This window comes from Peromyscus californicus, unplaced genomic scaffold, assembly GCF_007827085.1.
Source record: "Peromyscus californicus insignis strain IS unplaced genomic scaffold, ASM782708v3 Scaffold_23__1_contigs__length_62951481, whole genome shotgun sequence".
In the NCBI taxonomy this organism is placed as follows: Eukaryota; Metazoa; Chordata; class Mammalia; order Rodentia; family Cricetidae; genus Peromyscus; species Peromyscus californicus.
The window spans coordinates 61,610,476-61,622,850 of NW_026294534.1; the positions used below are offsets into that span (position 1 = coordinate 61,610,476).

Sequence of the window (12,375 nt, forward strand, 5' to 3'; positions counted from 1 at the left end):
AGTCTAGACTGATGGCACACAGCCCAACAGAGACCTGCCTGACCCACAGCCCTAATTAGCCCTCCTCCTTCCTGTCCAGCTGGATCCTACCTGCCCAGGGGCTCCTCACTATAGGTAAGACTCTGGTAAGCAGGGCCCAGCATGGTCGGTCTCAATCTTGGCGACAACCCTACCAGTGACCCTGTGCCCATCATGCTGTGCACAGTGGCAGCCCCGATAAGCCCTAAGATCCTCAGTTTGAGCCTCAACATCTGTCATGATGGGTGCCTGATGGGCCAGGGGAAGGCTAGGGACCATGGTGGGGTAGCTGCAGCCTGGAGTGAAGTGGGACCCTGGGACTCCTTCCTCCGAAGTCCTGGTCCCACACTCCTATCAGAGTGGCCGGAGTGAGTGCCAGGTAGGTATCAGGCAGAGAGAAGATGGTCAGACTTTATTGGCAGACAAGGAAGTGAGGATGACATCCGGAACAGTTGGGGTCACAAGGGGCATCTCCACCTCAGGCGCTGGGCGCATACTGCCGTGCAAGGCGATCGAAATCGTTTTCCTGCAGTGGGAGATGAGATGCCGTGCATGAGACAGCATAGCCTTCTCCCATCAGGACGTTCCCATCCCTAGGAGTGCCTGCTCTGCTCACCTTGGCCTGGTACTCCTTGATGAAGGGATGGGTCCTATGCGCATCCTTCAGCTGCGAGAGGTATCGGTTTGTCACCTGAGCAGTGTGCAGTGGGATGAGTTAGCCAGATATACAGATCCAAAAGCCACTCTGCCCTGCAGAGCAGGGTAGGGGCAAGGGAGGGACTCTGACCCCCACCACCCCCAACCTAGAGCCAGGCAGCACATCGGACACACTGCTGGGCTAGCCTCAGGTGTGGAACAGAGGCCCCAGGGAGGGAGTGACCAAGATGGGGTGGGTCACACTGAGGAGACGGGCTCAAGAAGCACTGTGAGCTAACACGTCCTACATCCTAGAGCAGTGCTTCTCAACCCTCCTAACGCTGCGACCCTTCCATACAGTTCCTCACGCTGTGGTGACCCCATTCCATTGCTACTTCATAACTGTAATTTTGTTACTGTTATGAATCATAATGAAAATATCTGCTATGTGACCCGTGAAAGGGTTGTTCGGGGGGCTGGAGAGATGGCTCGGTGGTTAAGAGCACTGCCTGCTCTTCCAGAGGTCCCGAGTTCAATTCCCAGCACTCTTCTGGCATAAAGTTGTACATGCAGATAAAGCACTCATACATGAATAATATTTTTTTTCTTTTTTTAAAGAAAAGAAAGGGTTGTTTAGCCACTAAGGGGTCACGACCCATAGGCTGAGAACCAACACTCTAGGCTATAGAGCCACGATGGCTCCACTCAGCCCTGAGGACAGCTGTCTCTCCGCAGCTGGGACAGCAAATAGATGCAGACGGCTCAGGGCTCAGCAGGTTCTATGCAGAAAGTGCCCCAACTTCCTCTTTCCCCTCAGATAAGGACGCTGGACGGTGCCTCCCTGGTCTCTGCCTGTCCTGCTGCTGTCCCCACCACCACCCTGAAGGGGCTGAGGCCTGTCATGCTACAGCCTACCTCAGGGGGCTTGCCTAGGTGCTGTGACAGTACAATGAGGTTGATGAGGGTCTCGGGGTGGCCGCTGTCCTGTAAACAGATGGGGGACAGGCAGTCAGCAAACCCAGGCCCTGAATCCACAGACCAACATCTGTCTGGCGCCAGAAAGCAGTCAGTCAGCCAAAGCCACTACAGGGAAGATGGGGTGGGGCCAAGCTGTCCCAGAGTCCTTCCCCATGCACTCCTGCTCAGCCTAGCCCGAGTCTACTCTCCCAACTTTGGGGGCACCAAGTTCACTTGGAAGCTGCTGGTTAATTGTCATGCCCCCTCCCCCATCAGTTACATCACCAGCCTTCTCCATCTGGACAGGGATGGGAGGCCAGCTCAGGGGAGGGACTGGGGTAGGGGGATACAGACAGGAGCTAACCAGCTGCCAAGTTCTGCAACAGTGTACCTGTGCCCAAAACTCCCCAAAGCCAGCCGGGCATGGTGGCACATGTCTTTAATCCCAGCACTCGGGAGGCAGAGGCAGGCGGATCTCTGTGAGTTCAAGGCCAGCCTGGTCTACAGAGCGAGATCCAGGACAGGCTCCAAAGCTACAGAGAAACCCTGTCTTGACCCCCCTACCCACCAAAAAAAAAAAAGCTCCCCAAAGCCTGTGGCCACAAAGGCTCCTGCTGACCTCAGGTGGTGCAGGAGCCCAGCACCCACACTGTCCTAATGGGAGATCTGGATCTGGTACAGCCAGAGACTGTGAGCAGACTCCCTGTGGGTGCTCACTCCACACATGACCTTCTTGGTTTTAGTTTCTAACCGTGTGAAACAGAGTCTTAGTATGTAGCCCAGGCTGGCCTCCAACTGACAATCCTCCTGTTGTAGACTGCTGAGTGCTGTGCTGACAGGCCTTCCTCTCCCATTTCAGAACCTCGTGCATAAGAGGCTCTGACACACCCGTGTCCTACCAAGGACGGCCCGGTGGAGGCCTTAGCCCAAACCCCTTGGCCCTCAATCTACTGGTGAGGTCTCTTTTAGTTTTGTTTTGTTTGTTTTCCAAGACAGGGTTTCTGTGTACAGTCCTGGCTGTCCTGGAACTCACTTTGTAGACCACACTAGCCTCAAACTCAGAGATGTGCCTGCCTCTACTTTCTGAGTGCTAGAATTAAAGGTGTGCACCACCACCGCCCCACTATGCCTCTTTAATTTCAAGTAAGGCACGTCACCCCAGCACCTGGACGCCGAGGAACAAGGATTGCCAGGGTGTGAAAAGCTCCCAAGTGAGCTAGGTGAAGGACCACCCTGGAGACGCCCACAGCAGGCAGCAGAGGGGCAGGGGTCTGGGGAGCGTGTTGTGGCTATTAATCAGTCTACCCAAGGCTTCAGTCTCATGACCAGCTATGACTGTGGTTTCCACTTGTTTGGGGTACAGTAGTGACGGTGCTGGCATGACCGCGGTAGTCCTAGCACGCCCCACCCACCTTGTCCAGTGCCTCCTGCAGCACACCCTCCGCGGTCTCCCAGCGGCCCTGTGCCGAGTGGCAGGCTGCCTGGCCGTTGAGCAGCAGCAGCGTGGGTGAGCACTTGTCAGCCAGCTCCTGGAAGATGTAGTAGGCTTCCTGCAGCTTCTCACCACCCTGCGGGGACAGCGCTGTCACTGCTGGTCATCTGCTCCCCCCTGCATGCTCCCTCCCTGCAGAGAGCCCTGTATAGAGGGGAGTGGACACGCGTACACACTGCCCAGCTCCCACCACTGCTGGAGGCTGTGCAAAAGGGTTTCCAGGGTGTGGTGTACGTGCTGGGGCCACAGGGACACAAGACCTGTGACCATCAGGCCCGAGCTGTCCCCGTGCTCATCACAGTCTAACACTGGGGACGGGGCTGTGAACCTAGAACTCAGCCAGGTGTGCAGACAGGTCCTCAGGAAGCTGAAGGGAGGGACAAGGGCCCGTCACTGCCCGTCTGTCACTCCAGCTACCCTGAGGCCACCCTAGGAGGACAGACTTCAAGCCTTGGGCTGGTGAGACGATGGTTCAGCAGGCAAAGGTGCTGCTGCCGCCACACCTCCCTGTGCACATGCGCCACCCCAAATACATGTGTGTGAACACAGCCCAAGCCCTGCCTGCCTACAGGGGAAACTCAGGGCCATCATGAGCAACCCAGCCCTTATGAAGCCCTGTCTCAAAACAAAAGTGCAAATTTTTGTTATTTTTGCAAGACAGGGTTTCTCTGTAGTTCTAGCTGTCCTGAACTCGCTCTGTGGACCAGGCTGGCCTCAAACTCACAGAGATCCGCCTGCCTCTGCCTCCCGAGTGCTGAGATTAAAGGCGTGCACCACCACCTCCTAGCGCTTGCTACTCTTTAAAATGACCCAACCCAGCGCCCACTGGGTGCCTTACTACTACCTGTAACCCTTAACTGTGAGGGATCGACACCCTCATGTGGCCTCTTCGGGCACTGCAAACGTATGCACACACATGGACATAGCTAAGAACAAATCCACTTTTTAAAAGGGACAGGGAGGCTGGAAAGATGGCTCAGAGGTTAAAAGCACTGGCTGTTCTTCCAGAGGTCCTGAGTTCAATTCCCAGCAACCACATGGTGCCCTCTTCTGGCCTGCAAGCATACATGCAGACAGAACATTGTAGACAAATAAATAAATTTTTGGCCAGGTGCATGCCTTTAATCCCAGCCACTCGGGATCTCTGTGATTTCGAGGCCAGCCTAGTCTAGAACAGGCTCTAAAGCTACACAACGAAACCCTGCCTTGAAAAACCTAAATAAATAAATAAGTGGAGGAGGGGGCAAGGGAGATGGATCAGGCATGTATCTCAGTTCAAAACCATCCCCAACCACATAGCCAATTTGATGCCAGCCTGGGCTGGGCTATGTGAAACCTGTGTTTAAAACACAGCAAAAACACAAAATCCCTCAAAGCTAAATTTAATTAAAAATAAGTAAAATACAGCTGGGGTGGAGCACAGTGGCAGAGCACTCGCCAAGCATGAGTAAGGCCCTGGGTTTCATGCCAGTTCCAGAAAAAGACAAACAAACAAACCAACAAAACCAAACCTCCAAACTGAAAATCAATAAGCCAACTTCCAGAACGCTAGACTGGGGTCTTCTCCACCCAGGAGGAGGGCTGTGCGAGGCGAGAGGCCTGGGTCCCCTTGTAACGGCTTATGGACAAAAGAGCTCAGGAAAGGAGGTCAAACCGGGAACCAGAACAGGGCAGCTGCCAGGAGGCGGGCAGTGTGGGCTGAGGACGCCCAGCCTGTCACCATTCAGTAAAAGGAGCCCTGAGAGCAGAGCAAAGCTGCCCCAAACTCAGGAGACCTGGAGGGCAGGCCAGCTGCCCAGCTTGGACCACTTCCTCCAGTGTCCACAGGCTCTGCCATTAGGCTGCGGGTGAGGCAGGGTAAACAGAGATGCAGCCACGCGAGCGACACTTTAGTCCCCAGCCCCCAACGCCTGTGGAGCTTACCACAGCCAGGTTGACCCAGGCAGTGGCTAGCTGGGTGAGGGTGGCATCCTCATCTTGGTCCTGCATTCTCTTCAGCTCCTTCCTAGGGCACAGGAGACAAGGTGCTGAGTGGCCTGGGGACAGACCCTCCACTCTCCTCCTCCGTATCCAGCTGACATGGAGTAGACATGGCTGGCCCACCTGCTGCCCACATGGTGAGGAATCTAGAGAGATGCTCAGCTGTGCAGCGCCAGGGCGAGCTCCACATTTCCTGCATGCTCGAGAGCTGTTACTCCACCCCCAGTGACAAATCCCTCCCCAGGCCCGGACGCCATCAAGAACTGTGACAGGACAGCCTCCACGCACAGCTCAGCTTTACAGACGAAACAGACAGAGTACCCACTCCCTCGTCCCCAGCACAGGACTCCAGGAGAGGCCAGGTAAAGGACAGTGGGTCACTTGTATGGAACAGAAATTAGGAGACGACTCAGGGAAGCTGAGGCTGAGGTCCGGGCACTGTGGTCCCAGCTGTGCTCACCGGGCTAGGTCCAGCCTATCCAGCTTGAGGAGGATCTGAATTGTCATGGCCGTGCTGTGGACAGGGCAGAGACAGAGTGGTCAGCAGGCATCTGGGCTTGCCAAGAGAAACACCCCCACTTTGCCAGTGAGCTCGCAGGGACCTGGGGTCTCCCTGGGGCTCTGTAGGGCCAGACTTTGGGGAGAAAACCTGCTAGCTGCACTTCCAGGGCGAGCAGAGGGTGCAGACCTGCCCCTGCGTCTGTCTGGGGCGACTGCATGTAGCACCGCCAACGCCGGCCCTACGACACCTTCCCCTGCCCCCATCAGCCTCCCTCCCAGCCCCTGGGGAGACAGGTGACCCGTGGCCACTTGTCCCTTGTTTTCCCTCTAGCCAGGAGCCAGCCCCAGGCCCAGCAGTTGCCAGCTCCGTCCTTTTCTCCTATTTCCTTTTCCTCCATTTCCAGGATGGACCCTTCGGTCATTTGCCCTTGTCTTTCCGACAGGACTCCATGGAGCCTGAGCTAGACTCGAATTCGAGAAGAGCTGGGGATGCCCTTGGACTTCAGATCCTCGTCCTTCTACCTCCCAGTGCTGGGAAGACAGGCAAGTGCCCTCGCCTCTCCGCCCCATAGAAACAAGGTCTCTCACTGTTGCCCAGGCTAGCCTCAAAACCTTGATGCATCCGAGAGATGGTTCAGAGGGTAAGCACTTGTTACTGGGCCCGGTGACTTGAGTTTGATCCCCAGGACCCATACGGTGGGTACATGTAACTTGTCCCCACATAAATACATGTAGAGACAAAAAGCCTTGATCCAGCTCCCTCAGCTTTCTAGGAGCTGGGATTTTATGGAGTCAAGGCTAGCCCAGGCCCCAGTGAGACCCTCCTCAGAAAAGCTGGAAGGGAGCAGGCTCCAGGCACTCACCACTCGAGGCTGTCACCCTGGTGCAGGGTGCGCAGGGCTGCATCCGGATTCTGGTCATGGAAGTAGACAGAGGCAGCCATTAGCAGGAAGGTGGTATTGGTCACATCCACACTCCTGCTCATCTCACGGTCCAGCTCCACCACGATGGCATCCCTGTGAGATGTGGCTGCTCAGTGAGGCTAAGGCAGGAGCCGGCCTTAGCCCTGTGACTGTGAGGGATCCCATTCTTCAGGAGCACAGAGGAGGTGTGTCAGCCCAGGGGTGCATGCCAACGAGCAGCAGAGTGGCCTGGCCCATCTCTACAGAGTGCCAGGCCACCCTAACCTGCCACACCAGTGTCCAGCCTTTGATGCCTGAGTCATGCATTCTCATGTAGATGGCAAAACAGGTTGAGAGAAGAGGGCATGGGCACTCCAGGCCTGCTGGGGAGGCTGCACGTGACAGCTGAGGAACTGAATCATTGTTGTCAACCTCTGGGGGCCGGGAATCCCTAAGGCCTCTGTGTCAGGAACTTGTGCCAACATGGGTAGGCCTGGGTGCTGGTGAAGCAGGCAGGACACTCTGCCTTGGGTGTGGCCAGCATGGCTGCTAGGAAGGGACAGTATTCTTGGGTCCCCTCATAGGTTGCATCTGAGGCCCTGGGACAGGGCTTAGTGAACTGTTCTCAGAGCCCCCATGACCTTTTCCATGCTAGGAATGGAAGCCAAGGCCACGTACAGCTAAGCACACTTAACACGCAGCCCCACCCTGCCCCTGCAAAGGGCTCTCTCCAGCGGGTCTACCACTACCTCCCCTGAGCAGGTGAGGGAATGGAGACGCCAGGAAGTGAAGGGGTGGGGAGAAGGGGTCCTCCCTCTGTGGCTGGAGTAGACCCTGGACCTGCCCCAGCCAGGCTCACCTCCGGTTCTCAGTGGCAAGGTAGTCAGCAAACATGCGCACAGCCTGGAGCTCTGGGGCCGAGGAGGGCTTGATCTCATCCAGGACCACGCCATACTTCCTCTACAGTCACAAGTGCACATCAGTCCTTCCTACCCGCCACCAGCACTGCCCACACACTGCCCACACCAGGACATCGTCAGCTGCTCCAACAGCAGGCAGCAAGATTGCCAGGTGCGCCTCCCCTGTCACACCACGTCCCATTGCTGTAGCTGGTTGATGGTGTTGGCAGTGTGGGGACAGCAGTGCCCTACCTTTCCCTCACCGCCTGACGCCTACAGCTACTTCTGGAGCCACCCTGTCCCTTGCTGTACTATTTCTCACCCAGGCTGCTCTCAGACTTGCAGAAATCCCCCTGCCTCAGCCTTCCATGTACCAGAGATATGTCACCACACCCTGCTGGAGAGTCACACCCAGCTTTCCCTTGACACACACAGGAGTGTGGGATAGGATGGGGCTGGTGGCACAGATCATGTGCTGAGGCAGGGGGATTTCTGTCTGCCAAGTACCACTCTTGGGCACCTGAGCCTCGCCCTGGGCCAGAGTGAAGAAGAGCTTTTCAGAGATGAGTAGAAATATGTATTTTTGAGCAGGGTCTTGCTGTGTAGCCCAGGCTACCCACAAACCTGAGCTCCTGCCTCTGCCTCCAAAGTGCTGGGGTGACAAGTCTGTGCCACCCTACATGGCTTGGGGTTGCTTTTAGAATGTGAAAACACACCTCACTGGTTTTTCTGTTTGTTTGTTTTTTTTTTTTTTGAGACAGGGTTTCTCTGTGTAGTTTTGGTGCCTGTCCTGGCTCTCACTCTGTAGCCCAGGCTGGCCTCGAACTCACAGAGATCTGCCTGCCTCTGCCTCCCAAGTGCTGGGATTAAAGGCGTGCGCCACCACCGCCTGGCCTACATCTCACTGTTTTATGTGAGTAATGATGAAGCCAAGCACAGTGGCACACAGGAGCTGGAGGGAGGAGGAGAAAGGTCATCCTGGGCTACAGAGTGAGTTCAAGGACAGCCTGGGCTATGTGAGATGGCCGCTAGGCCTGTGACCCGAGTTCAATTCTTAGGACCCACACAATGGAAGGAGAGAATGGAATGCAGCAAACTGTCCCCTGACCACACACACCATCTCTCCCCATGATTAAGAATCCTGACACAGGCCCCGGGCCTGGCTGCCCACAGCAGCTTTCCTGCAGAGTGCTTTGTGCCCCTCCCCAGGCTGGGCCCACACTGACCTGTGCAATGTACGCTCTGTACAGGAAGACATCCCTCTCCACTTCTCTCTCGGGACTGGACAGCTGTGGGGAGATGGGCAGAGTGAGGTGGAAGGCTGCTGGGCAGCTTCAGGGTGTACCCAGTCTAAATAGCTCTGGGCCTCAGCTGGAATCCAGGAGACCCAGAATCCCACGAGAGCCTCCAGAGGGCTCACAGTATGAAAAACCCACTGTCTCAAAAAATGTGAGCTGGAGGCTGGACCACCATACCAAGTGTCACGGAGCGCAATACCACTACAGCTACATCAGCACTGTGTGCTCCAGCCCCTCTGGGTGCTGACAAGTCCTGCTCACAGCTCAGATGGGCTTCAATTTTATCATTTGGGGGAGTTTTGGGTATCAAATGTAGCTGAGAACAACCTTGAATGTTGGATCTTCTTGCTTCTGCCTCCTGCATGCTGGGATGACAGGTGTACACCACCATGCCTGGTTAAATAAATGATCTCAAAGGACACTCTGAGAAGGGCACCATCAAAGATGGCCAACCTGGGGGCCCTGAATCATCCTCGGTAAGACACCAACGCTGGCTCTTGGTGTCTGCAAGGTGGGGGACCTGTGGCCACCCTCCAGTGTCTGCTGCCCATGCGTTACGAGAAGCAGCTTCACTACCTTTCAGGGACAAGGCCCCCAGGACCCTGAAGCAGAAAGTGTGAGGACAGGATGGCCTGCAGACCTGGCTGGTAGGAGATGCAGAAGCGGGAGGATTTCCATTATCTCAAGATCAGCCTGGACTCTGAACATACTGAGACTTTGCTGGGAATAAAGAGTTCAGGCCTGGGCTGGAGAGACGGTTCAGCAGTTAAGAGCACTGGCCGCTCTTCCAGAGGACTGGGGTTCAACTTCCAGCACCCACATGGCAGCTAACAACTGTCTCTAACCCCAAGATCTGACACCCTTACACAGACATACCAATGCAAATGAAATAAGAATAAATAATTTTTTTTTTTTTAAAAAAAAGAAGAGTTCAGGCCTTCCCACCATCCCTCAAAGCCTGTAGAGCCGACTGTGAAGGAGACAGAGGCTTTGGAAGGAGTAAGGCAATTGAGAGCTGCTGGCTCATTTGAAGCTGAAGGCCTGTGTGTTCGACAGCAAGGGAGTGGCTGAATGAACCCCCAGAGGAATGGGCTGAGGAGCCATGAAATGACAGAGATGTTGAGTGTGTGAAGGCCTTGGATTCTATCCCCAGCATTTCAAGAGATGGAGGAAGAGAGACAGACAGAAACAAAGACACAGGCAGGGAGACTAGACCCACCTAAGATTTTGGCACACAGGCCAGGCCATTCCATGGTGAGTGGATACATACATTTATTTTAGACAAAGCACAGGATGGCTTCTATTGATCCTCCTGCCTCAGCCTCTGGAGTAGCTGGGTCCACATACCCTGAGGGGTCCTGATCACCACAGTGCCCAGCACTCTAGCAACTAGCAGCTCTCATGGGGCCTGAAGCCGACGCAGGGAGAGCCTGCCTCAAGCCACCTACAACCCTAGTGCCTCCTGCTAGGAAGGAGCAGATGTGTGACGGGCCACCTGTGGTCTGAGGTTCTAGAAGGGCTGCTGAAGGTGTCCTGAGAACTTAGCTGAAGGACATGGCTGAACTACGAGACACCCTGAGGTCCCAGGTGGGAACTGGGATGGCTGGTGTCTAAGGCAGGGCTGTGGAGGGGACGGTGGTAAGTTACAAAGAGGGAAGAGATGCAAGTGGTTAACATGAGCTACAGCAGTACTGGACAAGGACACACACAGAAGAAAAGAGCACCGACAGGTCCATGAGAGCTGGGTGTCATCCAAAAACCCAAAGAGATAAGGACAGGAAGGAAGGAGTTCAGTATTCAGAGTGTCACTGAGGTAGCTGGGCCAGTGACTGGTGACTTAACACACTAAACATTTATTGTCCTGAATTCCTAGAGTTCAGAGTCCAGAATCAGGAACGTAACCACACAAGTCCTTAAGAGCAGCAACACAGAGGGAAGTGATAGGAGAGGAAACAAAGGGGTTCTAAGGATGAGAGGACCCCACATCTGCTGTTCTGAGATGAAAGAAAGCCAGGGACTGGAGAGAACCTTCTAGAAGCTTAGGAAGTCAGCCAATGCATAATCACTGGGAAAGCTAGGAAGTGGAGAACCCGAACAAGGCGGAGCCCACCAAGTCTGAGATGTTAGCCTGGTAAGAATAATGCTGCAAGCACTCTACTGGAGCCAGGCCCCCAGCCCCTCACTGCCCCGAACCTGGAATGCCAGGCTGTTTTCACACGCAGAACAGCCAACCTAAGACCACCACTGTCCATAACACATTTTCCTGTCATTTCCTGACTGCCTGCTCTGCCTGTCACCAAGGCATTCTGTCAACTCCACCTCCCAGAGCCCAGTGGAGTGGGCTGTGAAGGAATGAGTGACAGGGTGACCATGTCAAGAACAGCCCAGCTGTTGCTGATGCTGTGCTCCTCTTTCATGAACAAAAGACAGGCCGGGCATGGTGAAAAAGGCCTGTCATCCCCGCATCTGGGAGGCTGAAGCAAGATTGCTAACTGTTTTACAAATAAAATCAGGACTGGGACTCAGTTGACAGAGCACTTGCCTCAATGCTGTGGTTTCCATGCCCAGTACTGCATAACTGGGCATGGCTGGGTACAACTCTGATACCAGCACTCTGGAGTAGAGGCAGGAACATCAGGAATTCAGTGTTCTTCAGCAACATGGGGAGTTTGAGGACAGTCCTGGGCTAAAGGAGATCCTGTCTTCCTTTTATAACTCTATGGCTTTTTTTTCTCTTTTTGACGACGGGGGGAGGGGGCAGTTCAAGACAGGTTTCTCTGTGTACCCCTGGCTATCCTGGAACTCACTATGTAGACCAGGCAGGCTTCAAACTCAGAGATCAGCCTGCCTCTGTGTCCTAAGTGTTGGGATTAAAGGTGTGTGCCACCACGCGTGGCCTATTATTGCTTAAGATAGGGTTGCAATAGTACCTCTGACTGGCCTAGAACTCCCTAGGTAGATCAGGCTGGCCCTGAACTCACAAGTGCTGGGATAGAAGATGTGCCTGGCTTTAGACATAAAAAAGCGAGGCAGTGGTGGCCCATGCCTTTAATCCCAGCACTCGGGAAGCAGAGGGAGGCGGATCTCTGTGTTCGAGGCTAGCCTTGTCTACAGTGAGTTCCAGGACAGCCAGACATAAACAAAATGAAACCCTGTCTCGGAAGAAAAAAAGGGTGGGGGGACGAAACAGTAAAAGTTTTAAGATGGAAGCAATGGCGCGCACCTGCCACCTGACTTCAGGTCAGCCTAGGCTACAAAGTGAGCCCCTGTCAACCAACCAATATAGTTTTGGAAACTGGGAGCAGGGGTGCACGCCTGTCATCCCAGCGCTGGAGAGGTGGAGACTGAAGGAGCAGGACTTCAAGGTCAGCCTCCGCTATACAGTATGTTCAAAACAAGCCTTTGCTTCTAGAGAAACCGCGTCCACCCAGAGCCGCAGCGCGCGCCGGAAGCAGCCTTGTCCGCCGCCCACCTTCACTCGCTGCGCCTCGTTGATGCACTGCTGGTAGCTGCCGATGTAGAAAGCGTTCTTCACGTCGAACAGCTCGTCTACCTCTCCGGAGCCGCCAGAAGCCGCGCCGGGAGCCGGAGGAGCCATGTCGCCACACCTATACCCAGCCCTCTTCTTGGGAGACACGTAGGCCGGAAGAAGGACTCCGCCGCCAGGAACTGTGGGAACCATAGCCCTACCG

The 12,375-nt window shown here is 55.0% G+C and overlaps 1 protein-coding gene across 1 annotated transcript; it reads right to left on the bottom strand.

Annotated features, from left to right (window-relative positions):
* Positions 1 to 415: 415 nt before the first annotated feature.
* Positions 416 to 12,330, bottom strand: Cope (COPI coat complex subunit epsilon). Its single transcript, XM_052752660.1, has 10 exons — positions 12,156 to 12,330; positions 8,612 to 8,674; positions 7,346 to 7,446; positions 6,448 to 6,600; positions 5,544 to 5,597; positions 5,027 to 5,108; positions 3,024 to 3,179; positions 1,570 to 1,638; positions 635 to 709; positions 416 to 544 (listed from the first exon to the last, which is right to left on the bottom strand). Exons 1-10 carry the CDS (start codon positions 12,279 to 12,281, stop codon positions 497 to 499), a joined length of 927 nt encoding a protein of 308 aa, XP_052608620.1. The 5' UTR covers positions 12,282 to 12,330; the 3' UTR covers positions 416 to 496.
* Positions 12,331 to 12,375: the final 45 nt, after the last annotated feature.